This window comes from Schistocerca nitens, chromosome 9, assembly GCF_023898315.1.
Source record: "Schistocerca nitens isolate TAMUIC-IGC-003100 chromosome 9, iqSchNite1.1, whole genome shotgun sequence".
NCBI classification, from domain to species: domain Eukaryota; kingdom Metazoa; phylum Arthropoda; class Insecta; order Orthoptera; family Acrididae; genus Schistocerca; species Schistocerca nitens.
The window spans coordinates 148,297,975-148,318,375 of NC_064622.1; the positions used below are offsets into that span (position 1 = coordinate 148,297,975).

At 41.1% G+C, this 20,401-nt stretch overlaps 1 protein-coding gene across 2 annotated transcripts in view; it reads right to left on the bottom strand.

Annotated features, from left to right (window-relative positions):
* Positions 1-20,401, bottom strand: part of LOC126203706 (uncharacterized) — a 66,894-nt gene that overhangs the window by 4,481 nt on the left and 42,012 nt on the right. For both annotated transcript variants that reach the window (XM_049938075.1, XM_049938076.1), the window contains exon 5: positions 5,806-6,206. In XM_049938075.1, coding sequence (XP_049794032.1) covers positions 5,806-6,206 — 401 coding nt within the window. The remainder of the gene's footprint in view (positions 1-5,805; positions 6,207-20,401) is intronic.

Consider the following 20,401-nt stretch of genomic DNA (forward strand, 5'->3'; position numbering starts at 1 on the left):
TGAATGGTAAGAAAAGGTGGAAAGTGGGAAGAGAGAAATGAAAGCGACTATAAAAGCATTTTAGCTGAAGAGTTATGTAGTGTCATCTTAGTTCCTGTGTCATTACACAAGATGAACAATAAAAGTTGTAGAATCATTCAGAGCTAGTTTTCTAAATTTCCTCAACACCATTTCGCAAAAAGATCATCATTTTTCTTTTCCCCAAGGATTTGCATCTATGCTCTGGAGCATTTCTGGTACACTCCTGTCTTGCTCGAACCAACAGTAATCAAATCTAACAACATGCCTCTGAATTGCTTCAATATCTTTCTTTAACCTGCCCTATCAGGGTTCCCAAACACTGAAGCAATTGCCAGTATCACACAAGTTTTCCGTATGCAGTCACCTTTATAGGTGCTCTACACTTTCCCAGAACTCTCCCAGTAAACAGTAGCCAGTCATTTGTCTTTCCTATGACACACCTTATGTGAAGATTCCATTTCACGTTGTTTACAATGTTACACCTTGATATTTTGGCTGAGTCAAGCAACATACCATAAATTCAAAATTTATGGGAATGTTTTTCCTGCCCATCTGCATTAACATACACCTATCCACAATTAAAACAAATTTATATTCATAGCAGTAAATAGAAATTCTGTGCACATTATCCTGACTCCCACTACAGCCACTAAAATGACAACACTTATACCATACATAAGTGTCATCCCATACTCAACAGCATTACTAGCAAATAGTCTCAGATTATTGTTCATCATATTTTACAGATCATTTATCTACATGAAGGCCAGGAATGATGCTAGCACACTTCTCTTGGGAATTCCCAATATCATCTTTGTACCGAGAATGCACCTCTGTTCCTGATGAACACCCAGGACAAAGTAATGGGTTCTATTCATCAATAGGTCATCCTTTAAATCACATGTTGGCCTCTTGTTATGTTATAAAATACATGCTGTAAAAGCACAGCATACATGCATCTACCCCATAAGGCCTGCACACTGACGGGTTCTGTTGCCAAAGGAGGAATGTGTGTAATGTATGACAGTGCCCTATCCACAAGCACTTTAAAACTGCTTTAGCTGACTCAGTTGGCCAGTAGGAGGAACACTACCACCAAAATCATTGACTTCACTGGTAACAGCTTGTTGTTCTTCAATCCTAGCCACTCTTTCTCCCTCAGGCATGATCCTGAGCCTCAACAGTGACGAGAATGCACTCATAAGGAGAGCACCATATGCCGCAACATTTCCCTGACAGACAACCTTATCTGCTTCACTTGCAATTTCAGTTCCCCAAATTCTCATTAGAGTGGCATATGTTCCTCCTGGCTGTATGTGAAGAAGGGAGTAATCAACCATCTGGCCTCAGTAGCTGCTGTGTACATGTAATGGATGGCCTGAAAGGCTCAGGACATTGGAGCAAATACATGACTTGGCAGCTCGGCTACACCTTACCTGCAATGGCACTTGTAAGAGCTCTTATAGCACTGAATACCATGAATTAATTACATAAGCAAATCATAAGAATGTATTCAGGGAATACTAAGACCATCAAATGCGATTCCTTAGGTATACTCAGCAGTGCAAACTAGAATGTACTTGCTGTTCTCAGATAAAATGCTATAAACCACAGGGTTAAAAAAATATCTCTCCAAGAAAGTACCTCTGCATCTCCATAAATCTAAAATAATTCTTGGCCTGCTTAACACCTAAGATGAAAAGTGCCACTAGGCCCTGCTTAATGCAAATCCCAAGTGGACTCATTGCTCATACTCAGCTTATGAACATTCACTCCACTGCATTGTATATAATGGTATGCAATACTGCTGTGTAGTCACATAAAACTGTATATGCCAGACCACAAGTAGTTGGTAATGGATAGCAAATGCCTGTTAGCTGCCTCAATACAGAGGATGGTACTTTACTGTTATCAGTCTAATCCAGGGATGGCTAAGAACGTGGCACGGGTGCATGCATGTGTGCCAAGCTTTCACACACGTGTGGATCGCTCCCTTCTGACATCCTCGTCCCCCACTACCACACCAGCTGACCGCACGTGCATGCGCAGAACTACGAACACGCCGCATGCGACAGTGCATTTGCGTAAAGAATACCTCTCTGCTAGCATGTGGCTTAGTTTCATATTGCGACATTTGATAATATTAAGCTCTGTACAACACATCATGCTGAGCAATACTGAATCTTTGTTGGCTGTTGGTACACATACAGAAAATTAACAACGCTGGGTTTGAAACTGCATTACACCAAAAATATCATGCTTATTCGCTCTTGCAATTTTGAGCGCTATTTGGTAGCTTGCTCTTAAAGACAGGTTCGGTTGCAGGCTAAAAAAAAGGAAACAAAAAATGAGTGAACTCTAAATTCGAATTCTAACGACAAATATGTACGAATACAAACATCAGAGACACAAAGATTTGTAAGGGGTACTCACGTTTGGTCCGTCTCGCTGCATAACACTACGTCTTCTTAATTCCGCCAACTTGTTTGATCTATCAGCCCCAACTAAGTCATTAAGTTCTTCGTGTGTAGTGTTATAATGCCGTTCTATTGCAAATTTGCGGTGCCCGGCGAGTATGCGACTGCATAATAGACATCGAGATTTGAGCTATCACTGTAATGTGAGTGAGTTATTGTTGTGTGGCTTTAATTAATGAGTGAGCAAAGTGAGTTATTTTAGCGTACTTTATTCTGAAAGAATACTACAACATGGTATGTGATGTTTTGTCTAAATATGGATAGTGTTTTGTGCCACATCTGATTACTTGGCTTGATGGTTTGTTAGAACTACCACTGATTATTGGATAGTGCTTCAAAATTTGTGTATTCATAACTTTGCAATTCATATGAGTAATTCCACCATTGGGCTTTTACTTATTTTTGAACCCCAACCTGATTGTAAGCTCTAATAATTTCACAAAGGAGGAAAACTGGCCCCAAACAATATATCTTTGAGGCTAGCAAAAAGTGCAACCTAAATTGTGGTGCCGAGTAAATTTTCTTTTGAGCTAACTTCATCAAATACTGAATAAGATTTTCAGCTTCGAGACAACAAACAGATTTGCTACTGAGGAGGTGACGGACACTACAGAATATCAGGTTGGTGTTTTATAAGATGCTGAAACTTTACTGATTATTGGAACTTCAATGACTGTAGAGTTGGTTTGGGGTCATGAATTTCTGCTGGTGAATTTGCACTGCCATCTGCTTGTTTGAACTTGAGGTCTGTTTGTAGGTGATTTTTATGAATGATAATGCAAGAAACGTTGCACATGTAGAGCTAAGGAGATTGTATGTCTTCGACCCCTCAGCATAAAAGTCAAACTCAATTCCTGGATTTTCCTCTCTCCAGGGAAGATAGGCATTGCTATCCTGAAAAGGCAATACTACAGAAAACAATAAATAATCTCACAAGGCAATGGTTGCTTCACTGTTTCTGAAAGCCACTACGGGAATTTCAAAATTCATAGCCTTAATTTAAAAAAAAATAGTCCTGACATTTCTCTGAAGTGACTCTGGGAAAACAGAAAATTGTAATCCATTAGTCGCAGCAAGGGAAGGGATAATCTTATCTGTCAGTCCCACAAAAACTCCACTGCTAGTCCACTATCATATTTACCCTACTATAACGTAATGGTTTTTCGACAATTTGTCATTCATACAGCAGGTCGTCTTACATTCATATATGGAGCTACAGTAGTTGAGGTGAATGGTCTTTCATTGTGTAGTAGCTTATATCAAAAGATAAAATTATTAGTGAAGGCTGTTTTTAAATTTAGTTGTACAATAATGTGACAAAAAGTCATGGGATAGTGATATGCACATATACGGATGGAGGTAGTATCACCTACACAAAGTATACAGAGGAAAGTGTATTGGTGGAGCTGTCAATTGTACTGAGGTGATTCATATGAAAAGGTTTTCAACGTGATTATGACCGCACAACGGGAATTAACAGCCTTTGAATGCAGAATGGTAGTTGGAGCCAGACACATGGGACATTCCATTTCGGAAATTGTTAGGGAATTCCTTATTCTGCCATCCACAGTATCAAGAGTGTGCTGAAATTACCAAATTTCAGGCATTACCTCTCACCTCGGACAATGCAGTGGCTGACAGCCTTCATTTAATGACCAACAGCAACAGTGTTTGTATAGAGTTGCCAGGGCTAACAAACAAGCAACACTGCATGAAATAACCCCAGAAATCAATGTGGAACATACAGCAAACGTATCCATTAGGAAATTCACAAAATTTGGCATCAATGAGCTATGGAAGCGGACAAACAACGCAAGTTCCTTTGCTAACAGCACAACATCTCTTGCAGTGCCTCACCTAAACTCGTGACCATGTTGGTTGGACCCTAGATGACTGGAAAACTGTACCCTGTTCAGATGAGTCCTGATTTCAGTTGTTATAAGCTGATGGTAGGCTTCAAGTGAGGTGCAGATCCCAGGAAGCAATGGACCCAGATTGTCAACTAGGCACTGTGCATGCTGGTGGTGGTAGCTCCATAATGACGTGGGTTGTGTTCACATGGAATGGACGGGGTCCTCTGATCCAACTGCAATAATCATTGACTGGAAATGGTTCTATTTGGCTGCTTGGAGACAATTTGCAGCCATTTGTGGACTTCATGTTCCCAAACAACAATGGACCATGTTGCCTGACCACAACTGGTTGCAATTGCTTTGAAGCACATTCTGGACAATTTGAGTGAATGATTTGGCCACCCAGATCACTCAACATGAATTCCATCAAATATTTATGGGACATAATAGAGAGGTCTGTTTGTGCACAAAATCCTGTACCAGTTAAAACTATGGACGGTTACAGAGGCAATGTGGCCCATGGATGAGTTGATATTTTGATTTGGATCATATTTCAATTTTTATCTTTTTTCTGGTAAAGAGATTGTGAATATCACAGTTTTATTGCAGGCTAATGTTTTTACCTATCACATTCATTTTAAAGAATATAAGAGTTTCCGTAAAGTAGATACATGGTAAAGGAGGAATACCAGAGATGTTGAACAGTGCTTCACACGAGTCTCTACATTTTCATCCAAACATGATTCTAAAGGCCCATTTTTTGCCGTTTGCCAGTGCCGATAATGGCTTTAGAGTTTCCCCAAAATAGGACTCCATACTTATGGTGAAAATGACTGCAGGTATGATATGATTTCTTTAATGTTTTCTGACTACAGTAGGATTTTAGTGAGCAGAGAATGTGGAATTTCATGACCTGTTTTGCACTTAGACATTCTATGTGCTTATTCCATTTTACATTGCTTTGCAGCCATAATCCTATGGATTTGATATCTGAATTATTACCAACTGGTTCAACGATGAATCGTTTTTGACAACTGAAGGGAGGGAGGTGGGGGGTGGGGGTGGGGGTGGGGGGGGGTTGGGTGGGGGGGAAGAAGCTAGACAAATCACTGATTCACACTTGTTGAAGGACTTAAAAGCCTCTGTGTTGAGCAACCTCCACTTTACTTACAACTGAAGCAATGGCATCTACTTGTGCTCCTCTAGGCTACAGGCCATATCCATTCTGTAAACATGCATGTCTTTCTGGAATGCCCATTGAGCCACAACTTAGAAATTTTTATAAAGGGCACACAGAGTCACTGTACTTGCATAACAAGAATTTTCTTTTTTAAGGTTTGTGTGCATTGTGAAATTTGTCTGTGTCTTGTAGCATTTTTCCATTAATAAATGTGACTTGATTAAAATAAGGTCACCCTTTCTGAAACAACTTGCAGAGAGTTTATAGTACTCACCATTCCTGGTTATGTTCAGGGACTGCGAAACTGCAATGCATCAGATGGAGTGAGTGCAGCTGTGGACACTCAGACATCAAGGCAGGCAGGTCAACTGCAGTGCAGCCGGCCAGTGTGAGGTGCTGCAGCCGCCCTGCATTCGCTGTCCTCACAGCCTCCACTGCGTTGTTCGGTTGTGGAGGCAGGGGTGACAGATCGAGGCGCAGGTCAGTAAGGTACGGTAGAGTCGAGAGGGGTGTTAAGCTGCAGAGAGGAGCGATCAGCTCCAGACGGGTTAGATCAGGAGTCTTTGCAAGGACTTCTTCCAAGCGTCTTGTTTCCACCAGCTTCAGGTGTTGCAGAGACAGTCTGCACTGTGATTGGCAGATTATGATGGGCTCGAGAGGAAGATCTACACCAACCTGTCAGTTAAAATAAACACAATTCGCACAATCTCTTATGGAATAAAAATCTTGTACACAGCTATGACGACAAACACAACACATAAATCAACACTTACAGTGTTATGGAAATAACAGAATTGAATAAAAAGAATAGTGTAAGGAAAAAACACATGCAACATATGGAAGATGTGTTGAGCAGTATACAGGCATAAAAAGAATGTTTAGATTACTGTGATTCAGGAATTAGACTTGCAATAATACAGTATAAACTAAAAATGTTGGTTTGAGAACCACAGTGCTTCACTATACATGGTTCTATTGGAGATAGGTTTGTCCTTACATTCATTCACTTTTAACCTGACCTACCCAGGAAATTATAGGTGGACTTACAGTTCAGCGTGGACTCTGAACCATATTGCAACTCAACATTTTCCACATATATAAATTACGTACAGAGGTGAAAGAACCAATAAATGACAAAAAAATCTACAATGGACTGTCAATTGAACATAAGACATCAGGTAGATTTTATATTTCTATATTTCTGGAAAGTATTTGCCTGCCCAACTACAAACTGTCAACAAAGATCCATGCATAGGAACATACTCTTAGATATGTGAGTGGCTTGAATACTTTTTAAGTAACAGAACCCACTATGATATCCTAGACAACAAATGCCCACCACCAGAAACAAAAGTATCATGAGAAGTGTTCCAGGGATGTGTGACAGAATCACTCTTGTTCTCTATGTACATAAACGATCTGACAGATAGGATGAGCAGCAATCTGTGACTGTTTGTTGACAGCACTGTTGTCACAGATATTTTTGTTTTAAAAAAGGTAATCCTAAATTTTACATACGATGTAAATCAATTTTCATCAAAGATATAAATTTAATAACAAACCACATTTCTGATTCATAAATTGATATTGTAAAAACCATGCACAAGTATTACAAAACAAAGGTAGATTATATTTGAAAAACAACATTTAAGATCTTGTAACATAAGTACAAATAATAATATAACCAAAAATTGTACATTTATACGTATCTTTGTAGATATGTATGCTGATAATAGTTTGGCTGTATCTAGGTACCACTTGAGATGGCACCGCATTTGAACATGTAACAAAAAACAAAATATTAAACAAGGGGGGTCTGGTGGATTATTTACAACAGTATGCATTTCATACAACTTGTGGGTGCTGCAGGGTAGCACACACAAGAAACTATTGAAAAAATTTAGAGAACCGGAGTATGCGACTGCTTGAAGAATGATTCTCAACCCAAAGACAAAACAAGACAAGACAAGACAAGTTAGGGCTGATATGGAAGCATATAGACAGTTGTTTTTGCCTTGCTCCATTTGCAAGTGAAACACGAAAGAGAATGACTAGTAGTGGTGCAATGTACCCTCTGCCATGCATCATGTGGTGACTTGCAGAGTATGTATGTTGACGCAGATGTAGCAAAAAGTATTTACAATTAAGCTTAGCTCAATAAACTTATACATGTGATGAAGTCTTGGCTCTAAAAGCCCTGAGAGTTGCAAGAAATTGTACCATCTGCATCATACTATTTGGTGACATCCCTAGTTCTGAAAAGATAAAAACTCCCCTCAATCTGACAAGAAAACAGGTAATCTGCAGAAAATACCAGGAATCATTGAAGGTTACTGTGTCAAAACAGTCGACACAGAGCATTCCGAAGCTTTACTTTAATTTAAATAACTTTCTGACTGACATTTCAGTGAGTCAAGAGGTAGGGTGCAGCCACTAGTCAGTCATAGTTCTTACAGTATTGTCGCCACATTTATTTGAAGCTACACATTTCAATTTTTGATCGTCATCAAGGTTCTTACAATCTGCAGGCCTATCATTGTTGTTCTATGCGCCTTGACATTTCGCGTTGTTAGCAAATAAGTACCTTGTGTCCTGTTTGGCATTTTTATCATGAACCAGCATATTTCAGTCATCACATAGCACTTCACTTCATGTTGAAAGGCACAGTGATTAACCCATAAGATGCCAATATTATGAATTTGAAAGTAACTATTATCTTTTCATGGCTGAACCATTAAATCAGGTTTGGTGAAGTCTGATATAGTGAGAGCATGAAACCTGAGGATGAACATAAGATACTTAAAAAAAATTAAATCAGAAGGCACAGGTGATAATAGTTGGTAACAGTGAATCAAGGAAACAAGAATTTTGTTGGCAATGTGCTCTTTTGGAATATGTTGTGTAAGCAATAAAAACTATGTCAAATTTGAAGGTATTAAATTGTAGATTTCAAAAATATTTACACAAAAGTCCAGAAGAGCACATGCTTATCTTTTATGGTTCACCCATAATCACCATTTTTGCCTTTTGAGTACACATGGCACAGTGAATCCAAAAGACAAACCTGATGATTGTAAGTGAAACATAAAAAAGAAACATAACTGTGCTCTTGCAGACTTTATCATAGATATTTTTGAGATCTATATTTTAGTATGACATCAAATTGTGTACCATGCACTGATTACGTAGCATTTTGCTGCTGGCAAACTCTTTGTCCTATATAGCAGGTCACCTTTAGATGGCTGAACAAACTTTCATCAAACGTGTCATGACAAGTCTGATTAAAGTAATCTTCAAATAAATAAAAGAGTTGCATTGAAATCAATGCATCTGTATTGGGGCGGTGATGCCACAGCCGCAGAAAGATGTTAAACATAACACCTGACTATGTGCAATGGGCAGTGCAGGGGCAGCACACATTGCGAGCTCTGCTTCTCCAATACTTATTCATCATAACAATACTACAGATGCGCAAATGAAGCCCCAGGTAACAGCTAGTTGAATATCTAAATAGACAGACACTATTACTTGATGGAGAACTTTCAGAAATGCTTACAGGTGGCATTCTGTTAGTGATGGGACAACCGAAAGTTCTTAACAATCAACTGGTCCATTGATTGTTTTTTTAGTCAGTTGGTTTTTTCTGTTGTCAGCTATATGAATGTTTTCACTCATTCACAGAGTTTGAGTGGTTTCACTCAAGGTGAGACAACCGACTGGAACAAGTTTCTGTAGGATTCTGCTCTTATATGAATCTTTTCTCTCAGTCTATGGTTTTGAGAGATTTTTACTGACATACTCCTTCACCTTTTTCCGTAGGGTTGTTGGGGAGGGCATATGGCACCAACACTGCAGCCTCCTCCTGCAGCTGCCAAGGGCAGGGTCACAACTGGCGTGAGGAGGAGCATGAAAGCCAGTGCAAGTGCAACACTGGCGGCACCTGCGATAGCAGTGACTGGCCACTGTGCCACCTCGTGCAGGCTGCGATCCTGCAGGACGCTGACGTGGAGCGTGTGCGACAAGGTGCCATCTCACATTTTAATTTTATTTATGGATATCATATCTTTTCAGTAAAACATAACACAAACAGTAACAAAAATGTGTCAATGTTGCTTTCTTCTTCATATACCCCTGAGAGAACTCCTATGCTTGCTCAGTATTGTACTCCCAACGAAGCTTCAGATGTTAATTGCACCTAGAACAGTTTAATGCACAGCAATCTAATTATCAGTTTTAAATGGTGAAAAGAAGAATTACAAATGTGTTTATTGCTTGCCTTTGTGAGCACCAGAAGGTATGTGCACCCCAGTTTGTTAGCTGGTTGGTTGGATTAAAAGAGGGGGGGTAGGGACCAAACTACGAGGTCATCAGTCCCTTGTTCCGAATAAAACAATGTCACAAGTGTGAAAATGAACAAACGAAACTGACAACACAAAGCAGAATGAACGGAAAAAAAATCACAAAAATGATGAAGGGCAACAAACGTGTAAATGGATAAAAGGGGGTCAAGAAAATCACAGAAACACAAGAAATGGGATGAAGAGCGTAAAACAACAAAGCAGATGACCATGGCTAGCTGACCATGAGAATAAAAAGGAGAAGCCAGCCACTCTGCAACACATTAAAACCTCCAACTTAAAAGCACTAGGGTAGAGAACACAGATGGACAAAGAACATGCGCTAAAACTTAGATCAAATGTTAAAACCCACCCTCTCAAATAAAACGTAAAACTAAAACAGCCGATGAGGCACTGTCAGCGGCAACGAGTCTGGTAACCGAAGATTTTGTCGCAGGGCAGTCAAAGTGGGACAGTGCACCAGAACATGGGCCACTGTTAACTGGGTGCCGCACCAATACTGAGGTGGGTCTTCATGTCGCAGGAGGTAACTGTGGGTCACCCAAGCGTGGCCAATGCGGAGTGGGCAGAGGACAACTGATTCCCTGCGAGAGGCCTGCATGGAAGACTTCCCCACATTCGTAGTCTCCTTAATGACATGCAGTTTGTTGTGCATACTGTTATGCCATTCTGTCTCCCAAAGCCTTAGAACCCTGGGGTGTAAGTCAGAATCAGAGATGCCCATCTCCAGAAGCAGTTTCTGTGTAGCCTGTTTGGCCAGCCTGTCCGCAAGTTCAAAGCCTGGGATTCAGCCATGACCTGGGGTCCAGACAAACACCACTGAATGACTGGGCCATTCCAGGGCATAGATGGACTCCTGGATGGTTGCTACCACAAGATGATGAGGGTAGCACTGATTGATAGCTTGTAGGCAGTATGACTGATGCAGTGTACTGTGAGTACCAGAATGGTCTGGTATTCACACCGGGAACAAGGCAAGATGGTGTTTGTTAACAGCCAAGCAGATGGAAATGGTTGAAAGGCAACATGCCTTTATCAAAACAAATACCCTCACAGACACCAACCACATCACATAACATTTCAAGCCCTTTTTGGGCATTTAGTGATCATGGGTCCTCTCAGACAGATGAACAAGCAGGGAGGCAGCAGACTGTGCAGACACCAGATTTGGGGGCTGGGTTCAACAGGATATTGAGACGAACCCTAATACAAGCTGCCCATCAACATGGTGTAAGTCAGAGTATGAATATGTGCATCCTGCTGACAACCACATGCATTGATCGGGCCGGCCGCGGTGGTCTCGCGGTTCTAGGTGCTCAGTCCGGAACTGCGCGACTGCTACGGTCGCAGGTTCGAATCCTGCCTTGGGCATTGATGTGTGTGATGTCCTTAGGTTAGTTAGGTTTAAGTAGGTCTAAGTTCTAGGGGACTGATGACCACAGATGTTAAGTCCCATAGTGCTCAGAGCCATTTGAACCATTTTTTGCATTGATCGTTGCATGCACATCGTCCATTTTCGGACACATGTTCATAGGACACTTTTTCTCCATTTCCAGTCCGTCCCTGCAGTTTGCCGGCTTTTATAATGTTCCCTGTATGTGTGAGTGATTGTGTGTTTATGTTAAAATTAGTCTCACAAAGCCTATAAGGACATGTTCACCCTCCTGATCCTTGTGCCCCCCCCCCCCCCCCCACACACAAAAAAAAAGAAAAATTCTGTTTCTGCCTGTGGTAACTGCTTCCATATATCATGTCTAATGGCTACAGATCACTCTCTATCAAGTAGGAATTACTGCAAGATTTTAACATTAGTCCTACCCAATCTATGAGGTAGTTTCAATGAAATTTAAGCGAATTTCATCAAATAGCATCATGAAACAACTACATGAACAACTGCATACAAATAATTCCAATATCACAGTAATCGATTGATGGTGCAAGCAGAAATTGGCAGTGAGGAACACATGATTTTCAGTATCATCTGAAGTAACCTTTGTTGGTGTGAAGATACATGGAAAAGATCCTCTGTCCTTTTATTCTGCCGAAGATCCTCTATCCTTTTATTCTGCCATATAGTAGTGCTATTAGTTGTTCACTCATTTTTATTCACAAAAAGGCTCATCTTCATGTATCAGCATCACGCATAGTAAGTTTCCTTTACTCACTGTTTCATTAAAAGAAGTTGACAGTAGCACATAGTTTGACAGACAATTTGCTCCTGGGCTAAAAAAAAAGTTTTTCATGGTGCAGCACTGAAAGTCAAATTAAGCCATATTGTTACAATCAAAACACTAATTTTGTAGATATGCTACAAGTTGTGGGTATGGGTAAAGTTCTGATAACAGTGTACTTTTTGGACTTGAATTCAATTAAATATGCTTGTGATTTGTTTGTAAAACCAACTGTGGCCAGGTAAAAACACACTGTTTCCAGAGTTTGATGTCGCTCTTCATGGAGAGTGGCAAAATGTCCAATAAGAATAAATCAAAAATCTCACAATTCACATAAAGCAGGTACAGAAGTGTCAATTATTCTTGGTTACATTGCACAGTTTTATGGGTGCCTGGCTTGTCATATCACCTCTAAACATAAATTCTTGGATATTTTTCTGCCAGCACCAAAGGTAGTCACAGTTGTTGGTTGTGCGAGGGATGACTTGTTTCTACAAAAGGCAGATATGTGTAAGACTATCTGTCACTGTGGTTTGTTGTATACCAGACATATTTTTACACACAGTTGACAAATGTTGCATGGAACATCGACACTATACTTACCTGCAACAGCCAGATAAACCTGCTGTGGCTGGGCACTGTAAACAGGCAGGCCATACTGTGGTCTATGAGAACATCTAGAGTTTAATATGGTTTCATCCTTGTGAGATTCAGTTTTTAGGGAAGCCATTAAAATAAGTTTGACAAATAACTTAATTAATTGTGATGATGGTTTTAACCTCGAAAAAGTGGAATTCAGCACTGACAACAGTCAATTCTCATAGACAATGGTACTGTCCCACTGTAGCCCCGCCAGAACCAGGCTCTGTCTGTCACAAGCCAGAACAAAGGGAGAGTGATAGAGGAGTAACACCTCTTTAAAAAACCTTGGTTCAGCTGACCCAGCTGATAGTACCTTGTGAGGGCTCCTGCCAGGGTGACAGTGAAGGTGGTCAATGGTTTTGAAGGCGGAAGACGACAACTATGTCCCAACGGTGGGTTAAGTGGATGAACTATCTTCATTTAGCAGTGTCTGTTCTTCAGAGAAGTGGCTGCGAAGGGGGTCTGACTCTAGAGGAGCAGTCTATTATCGAGCTCCTGGGCTTACAACCTCAGTTCTATTACCAGGAAGGATTTGTCCAACCCACACTAGTTTGAACAACCAAGCATCACGGAACGTCATCACAAAAAGGACACTACCCCAGGTAGTACCTCTTTGGGGGAATCTACCACTATTAGGAGTGCAATCAGGCCTACGGATTCTGGGGAGCCTGAACCTAGATGCTTTGAAGACACAGATACGCATACAAAGTTCAAGACAACCAGCAAAACAGAACTGCTATATTGGGACTTTGAACGTCAATTTTCTATTGAAAGTTGGGAAACACAAATAGTTGATGACGACGATGGACAAACATGACATAACCATCTTGGCCATTCAAGAAACCAGATACCTAGATGAGAACACAATGGACATTGAAGGTTACAGGATTTATAGAGGCAAAAGGGCAGTCAAAATAGGTAATAACATGCCTGTACTTGGCACAGCTTTTGTTGTTCATAAGAAGGTTGTCAGTTCAATCATGGATTCTTCAGCCCTTCTGAGAGACTTTCTATCCAAACTCTTAGCTGTGGTAAAAAGGATTCACACAGATCAATGCACAATGAAGACAACAGACACAATACCGAGAAAGTTGAACAGTTTTGGGACCTTCTTGAAAAACTGTTAGAGAAAATACCATCTAAGAACATAAAGATCCTACTAGGTGACTTTAACACTCAGCTGGGAATAGAACCATAATTCATATCAACAATTGGAAAGTATCCTGCTCACAAGATGACTAACAGAAATGGTATAAGACTCGTTAATCTGTGTCAATCATTCAATCTTCAGATAATGTCAACACTTTACAAACACAAGCCAAGGAAACAGAAGACTTGGCGATCACCAGGAAATGTATGTGGAGAGAAACACATTGATCATGTAGTAATCTCTAGGAGAGCAATTAAGGAAATAATGAATGTTAAAGTACAGAGAGGTGCCCAGTTTGAGTCGGATCATTACCTCTCCAAGATCAAAATGAATTTCATCCCTCTCAATAAGGCTGTGAAAACCAGAAATAAAATTCATAAATATGACGTTGTGAAGCTCAAAATCAATCAAAACATATTGGAACAATACCACCAGCAACTGACATTTGAATCCCATAAATGGACAGACATTGCCTCCAAGATCCAACAAGCAGCTAATACTGCAATCCTGACAGCTAAAAAGAGAAAGCATAGATGGTGGAATGATGTTTGTGATGAGGTGGTGGCCCAAAGAACAAATGCATGGAAAAACTGGAACTTGACCAGGACACCTGAAGATTTTGATGTATTCTGTGAAGTTCGAAAATATGCAGCCAGAGTTCTACGAAGGGCTAAGCAATTGGATGAGAAACAGTAGTTAGAACAGATTGATCAGGATTTCTGGAAAAACAATGCCAGAGACTTCTATCAGATGTTCAAATCGAATCTGAAAGGATACCAAGCCCCTAGTCTTCGTTTTAGAGACGCAAATGGAAGGCTCAGCATGACCAACAAAGAAAATTGCACCATCACATCTCGCTATTTTGAAAACCTACTTAATTGTGATGAACCGAAAGAAAGATTCCCTGTATGTGCCCCGATCCACAAACTACCCAACTCATCTCCACCTAGTAAAGAGGAGATCAAAGAGATCATCAACAACCTTAAGAATAATAAGGCAGCTGGAGAGGATTCAATTGTGGCAGAACTACTGAAACTGGCAAATAACGAAACTTTAGATGTACTAGTCAAACTTTTCGAGGAGATCTGGGATGATACTAACTGAATGGCAGTCAGCGTTAATCCATCCTCTACACAAAAAAGGCAATAAAAAAGATTGTCAACAACTATAGGGGTATCTTATTAGTATCTGTTCCATATAAGATTCTCTCCAAAGTGATACAGAACAGAATAGAAGGTCATCTTGACCAACTGATTGGGGAATAGCAAGCTGGTTTCTGAAAGGGCTGTTCTTGCTCAGAACAGATCTTCAACCTGAAGACATCATCAGGTACAAAAAAACTGAAGGAAATAACTATGTGGTCGTTTTTGTTGATTTTCAGAAGGCGTAGAACTCCATCAACTGACAGGCATTAATGAATATTTTGGAAGAGTTTGGGGTAAAAAAAAAAAAATAAAAAGGGTCATGTGACTAGGGCTTCATGCCGGGTAGACCGTTTGTCGGGTGCAAGTCTTTCGATTTGACGCCACTTCGGCGACTTGGGCATTGATGAGGATGAAATGATGACGATTAGGACAACACAACATCCAGTCCCTGAGCGGAGAAAATTTCCGACCCAGCCGGGAATCGAACCCGGGCCCTTAGGATTGACATTCTGTCGTGCTGACCACTCAGCTACCGGGGGTCGACAGTTTGGGGTAGATGATACATCAAGAAAGCTGATCGAACCAACTCTCACTAACACAGTGCCAAAAATAATATTTATATGGGTGACATATTAGAACCCTTTACAATTAGAACAGGCATAAGACAAGGAGATGGACTATCCCCACTCCTTTTCAACTGCATCTTGGAAAAGGTCATTCAAGAGTGGAGAAAATTGTTAGCCCAAGAAGAAACAAATGAAGGTGGTTCAGACTTGGTCCTAAGAACAAAGGGGTGTACATTGACTGCTTGGTCTTTGCGGATGACCTGGCCATTTCTGCTAACAACATAGAGTCAGCAGTCAACAAGATCAATAGGCTATCAGAAATTGCTGAAAAAGTTGGACTCCAGATCTCTATTCAAAAGACAAAATATATGACGAACATCTGTGATGGACCTGAATGCATGATCACCAATCTGGGAAAAATCAGAAGAGTTAAGAATTTTAGGCATCTTGGTGAAGTCATCCAGGAGAATGGATTAGAAGAAGAAGCAATTAATGCCAGGATGAGGACGTTAGACCAAGCATACCAACTGACAAAGAATACCAATAACAAAAAGTCTATGAGTATAGGGGCCAAGTTCCGACATTATAATACAGCTGTAAAACCTGGGGCTTATATGCGTCCGAAACTTTGACCATGAACAGACAAGGTCAAGCTGAGTGGCTGGAAAAACGAGAGCATAGGACATTAAAGAAAATCCTAGGTAATAGATGGGTTGATGGACAATGGTGAATGAGAGCAAATGAGGGCTTGTGCAGCAAGACAGAACCTACCACAGCATCCATTAAGAAGAGACAATTGTTATTTTATGGTCATCTCATGAGGATGGACGGTGACCGACTAACTAAAAGAATATGGAGTTTCATCCAATCTAAGAAAACAAGGCCAAGATAGTTTGAAGACTGTGAAAAAGATCTTAGGCAGATAGGTATCTCAGAAAGAGAAATTTCTGACAGACACAAATTTAGAAGATTGGTGAACAACTACCAAGGTTTTAAAATGACATCAACATCCAAAAGACGGAGAGGACCATTATCCGAAGAGCATAAACAGGCGCTTCTTGGTGGGCTCTGAAGATACTGGCAGGAAGTCAAAACTGGAACAAGATCAAGACCTCGACACTAAAATGAAATTGGTTGTTACCATGCAGTCCATTGAGGCTCAAATCGATTAAAAAAAAAAAAAAAAACTGGCCGCCTGTTGACCAGAATTTATGACACAGTAACATGTATGGGGCGAACCAGAACTCTACCACCAAACTTTCGGAGATTGTTCATGGATACCTTTGAGAGTATTTCGATATAAAGGACCCAAGGACTCCAGCAGCTCATTATAGAGTTATTGCTTTTCATTTGATTTCTTGCCACAATTAGCTTTGTATCTGTTGAAGTAACTTACGAGATTGCAGCCGTGTGACGTCGACAACTGCTGGTATTTCGACAGGTGCACACCCCGTCATTTTCAAGGCAAAACAGCAGCAATGAAGCACTGTGCAAGTGAGTTTAAAACATTGGTTTGCAGAGCACTTCTGGAAGGATATATATCTCTCTCTTTCCACCCTCCCACCTGCCCCCCCCCCCCCCCCCCCCCACACACACACACAGAGTCAATGCGACCTCACCCACTGTTTATTAATTTTGACTATCAATAACTTCTGGTGTCAGTTAAATTTGGTTTGTTTGGTGGCACTAAGGCTTACAGCATGCGTCGATGCAAACTGAGGTTTAAAATTCACCTGTACAGTGCTTACATGCTGCAATTTTGCCTTGAAAATGTCTATGTGTGCGCCTGTCAAAATATCAGTGGTTGTCAATGATGTCCTCCTGCTGCATTCCCATAAATTATTTGAACATATATTCATTGGAGAAACCCAGGTCCCAGCTTTGTACCCGTATTTCACTTAAAATAGTGCACAACAGTGCAAATGTGACAGTATGCGCTGTGTGTCTTGTTTCCATTTGCTCACAGTACCCGCTATTGACAACAGAATGCCCTCTTTAACTCATTGCCCTCAAGTTTGCATTCATTACTAATCATTTCTGTCTTGGGTTTTGTTTTACAGCAGTGTTAGTTGTGGGTTAATAATGATGCAGTAGTAGTACTGATAAAGAGTTGGATGATAACCTCCTGTGGTAACAAACCAAATAAATCAAAATTACATTATTACTCTGTAATGAACCACCAAAGACCAAGCACCCCTCATACCAAAATACTCAGAAGATATCCCTGAACAATTTCTGACAGTTTGACAATAGTGCCACTAACATTACAAGTTAAGCAACACATTAAAGCCAGAAGCAGCCACTGCAGCCTACTTCTCTAAAGTATACAAATAAGATCAGAGTTACACAGACTTTACATCCTTAAGTCCATATACTCTGACAAATTAAAACAGTATGCCATTAAATGCATTCTCCTGGCAATTGTGGAGCCACATCTTATAACAGTAAGCATATGGTTCCATAAAAAATAGTATAAAAGGGATAAGAGTAAATTTGGAGTAAGGAAACATTAAATATAGTGACCCATAAGGTTCAATCGTCAGCCCATTCCTGTTCTTGGCCAACATAAATGATTTAGTTGAGAAACTGGAGGACTTTTTAAAAACTGTGGTGTTTGCTGGTTACACGAGTGCACTACTAGAAAAAGCTCAAACAGATTCATACTAGATGCCTGGAGAAAAGGAAGAGACTTACAACTGAGTCAAATAAAACAGCTTAACCCTTAATCTAACAAAAACTCATATTATTCAACTCTAAACATGTCAAACTGATTTACACGTACTAGAAGTAGAGATCAATCGGTACACACTGGATGAGGTTTTATGTCTGAAGATCCCTGGCCTCCAACTGGATAATAATCTGAGGTAGCATCTGCTTGTGTTTGACTGATTTGGGGAGTAAAGGGACCAAATTACAGGGTCATCAGTCCCTTTTTCCACATTCAAACAGGTCTCAGGTTAAAAACAGTCCCAAAAGGAGCTGGGGAAAGTAAAGGGTGTAAAACTAACTTCAAACCACACTGAAAGACAAAACAAAAGAAGCTAACAAAAAGGGGAAAATATACACTAAAAGGAAAAGTAGTGGAAAGTATTAAAATAATATAGCAGATAGCCTGGGCAGGCTGATCGCAAAATTAAAAAAAGGATGAGCCAGTCACTCTGCAACACACTAAAATCTCCAGCCTAAAACACAAGGCCAGGGGAACACAGATAAGGAAAAGATGAACTCCAAGGTGAATAAACACCAAAGAAAGGGTTAGGAAGAGTTAAAATGGAGGGAGGGAGGAGGCCTGGGAGAGAAGGCCAGACGTCCACCCTTAGACTGTGTGATAACCCCCCCCCCCCCCTCACGGATTAAATGTAAAACTAAATCAGCCACTGAGGCATTGTCTCCCAACACCATTGGCAGTATAGCAGGAAGGTTAAAAGTCCACTGCAGAGTGGCTAAAATCGGACAATCGAACAAGATGTGGGCGACAGTCAAGTGATAATCACAGCAACACTGAGGTGGGTCTGGGTCCGCATGATGGAGGAGGTCACCATGAGTTAGCTAAGTATGGCCAATGCGGAGCCGGCAACAGAGTGCCTGCGAGTGGCTCACATGGATGACCACCACACATTTGCTGTCTCCTTGATAACACATAGTTTATTTGATGTACTGAGGATGCGCCATTCAGTAGCCCAGGTCGTGAAAACTTTACAGCAGAAGACCGATTGAACATCAATCTCTGGCAGGCCAATCTCCAGAGTTGGTTTATCGGTGGCCAGTTTGGCCAGTCTGTCAGCAAGCTCACTGCCCAGGATCCCAACATGTCCTGGGGTCCAAATGAAGGACACTGAACATCCACTGTTTCCCAGGGCATAAAGTCACTCCTGGATAATCATTACCATAGGATGGTGTGGGAATCACTGGTTGAGAGCTTGCAGACCGCTTAAAGGGTCACTATAGATAAGGAAGAACTCACCTGCACAGGAGTGGATATGCTCAAGAGTGTGAGGGATGGCTACCAACACTGCAGCCATCTGGCAAGGAGCACTGCTTAGTACAGCCAACGTGAGTGTAAGTGAAGCCAACATGACCATCGACCATTGAGGCATCGATATAGACTATTTCTGAGCCCTGAAACTCACCAAGAATAGAGGAAAATGCATCAGAAGGCCTCAAGTGGATCTGAGCTTTTTGAGCCTGGCAATAGGTCCAGACAAAGCTTTGGCCAAGGCATGGACCATGGAGGTGTATGTGAGTGGGTCTGCAAAAAAGCTGGTGAGGGAAAGTGTCGAGTGCAATAAGAAGCGACTGGATACGGGCTGCAATTGGAATCCCTGATCTGGACCGCCATTGCAGGAGATGGTCTGCCATGTTAAGGAACAGGAGACGGTAATTTGGATAGTGAGGCAAACTATGAATGTGGGCAGTATAATGCGCAAGCAGTTCTGTCACCTAATATGCAATGGAGGAACAGCAGCTTCTACGAGCAGGCTGTTCACTGGGCTTGTTTGGAAAGCTCCAGTCACAAGCTGAACTCCACAGTGTTTTATAGGGTCCATCACGCAATGCTGAGGGTAATGCTGAACCATACACCAAGTTTCCCATAGTCAAGACAGGACTGCACAAGGGCTGTGTACAGCTGCAGCAGTGTAGGACGATCAACAGCCCATTTGGTGTGGCTCAGGCATTGAAAAATATTAAAATACCACCAGCACTTTTCCTTAAGCTGCGGTCTGTTCCAGGGGTTGTGTCAGGACAATTGGTAAGTGCACTGAGAAAGTCCCACTCACTGAAGCGAGCATTATATGGCTCAGGGTGGACGGAGCAAAATATGCTGTTGCCATTCCACC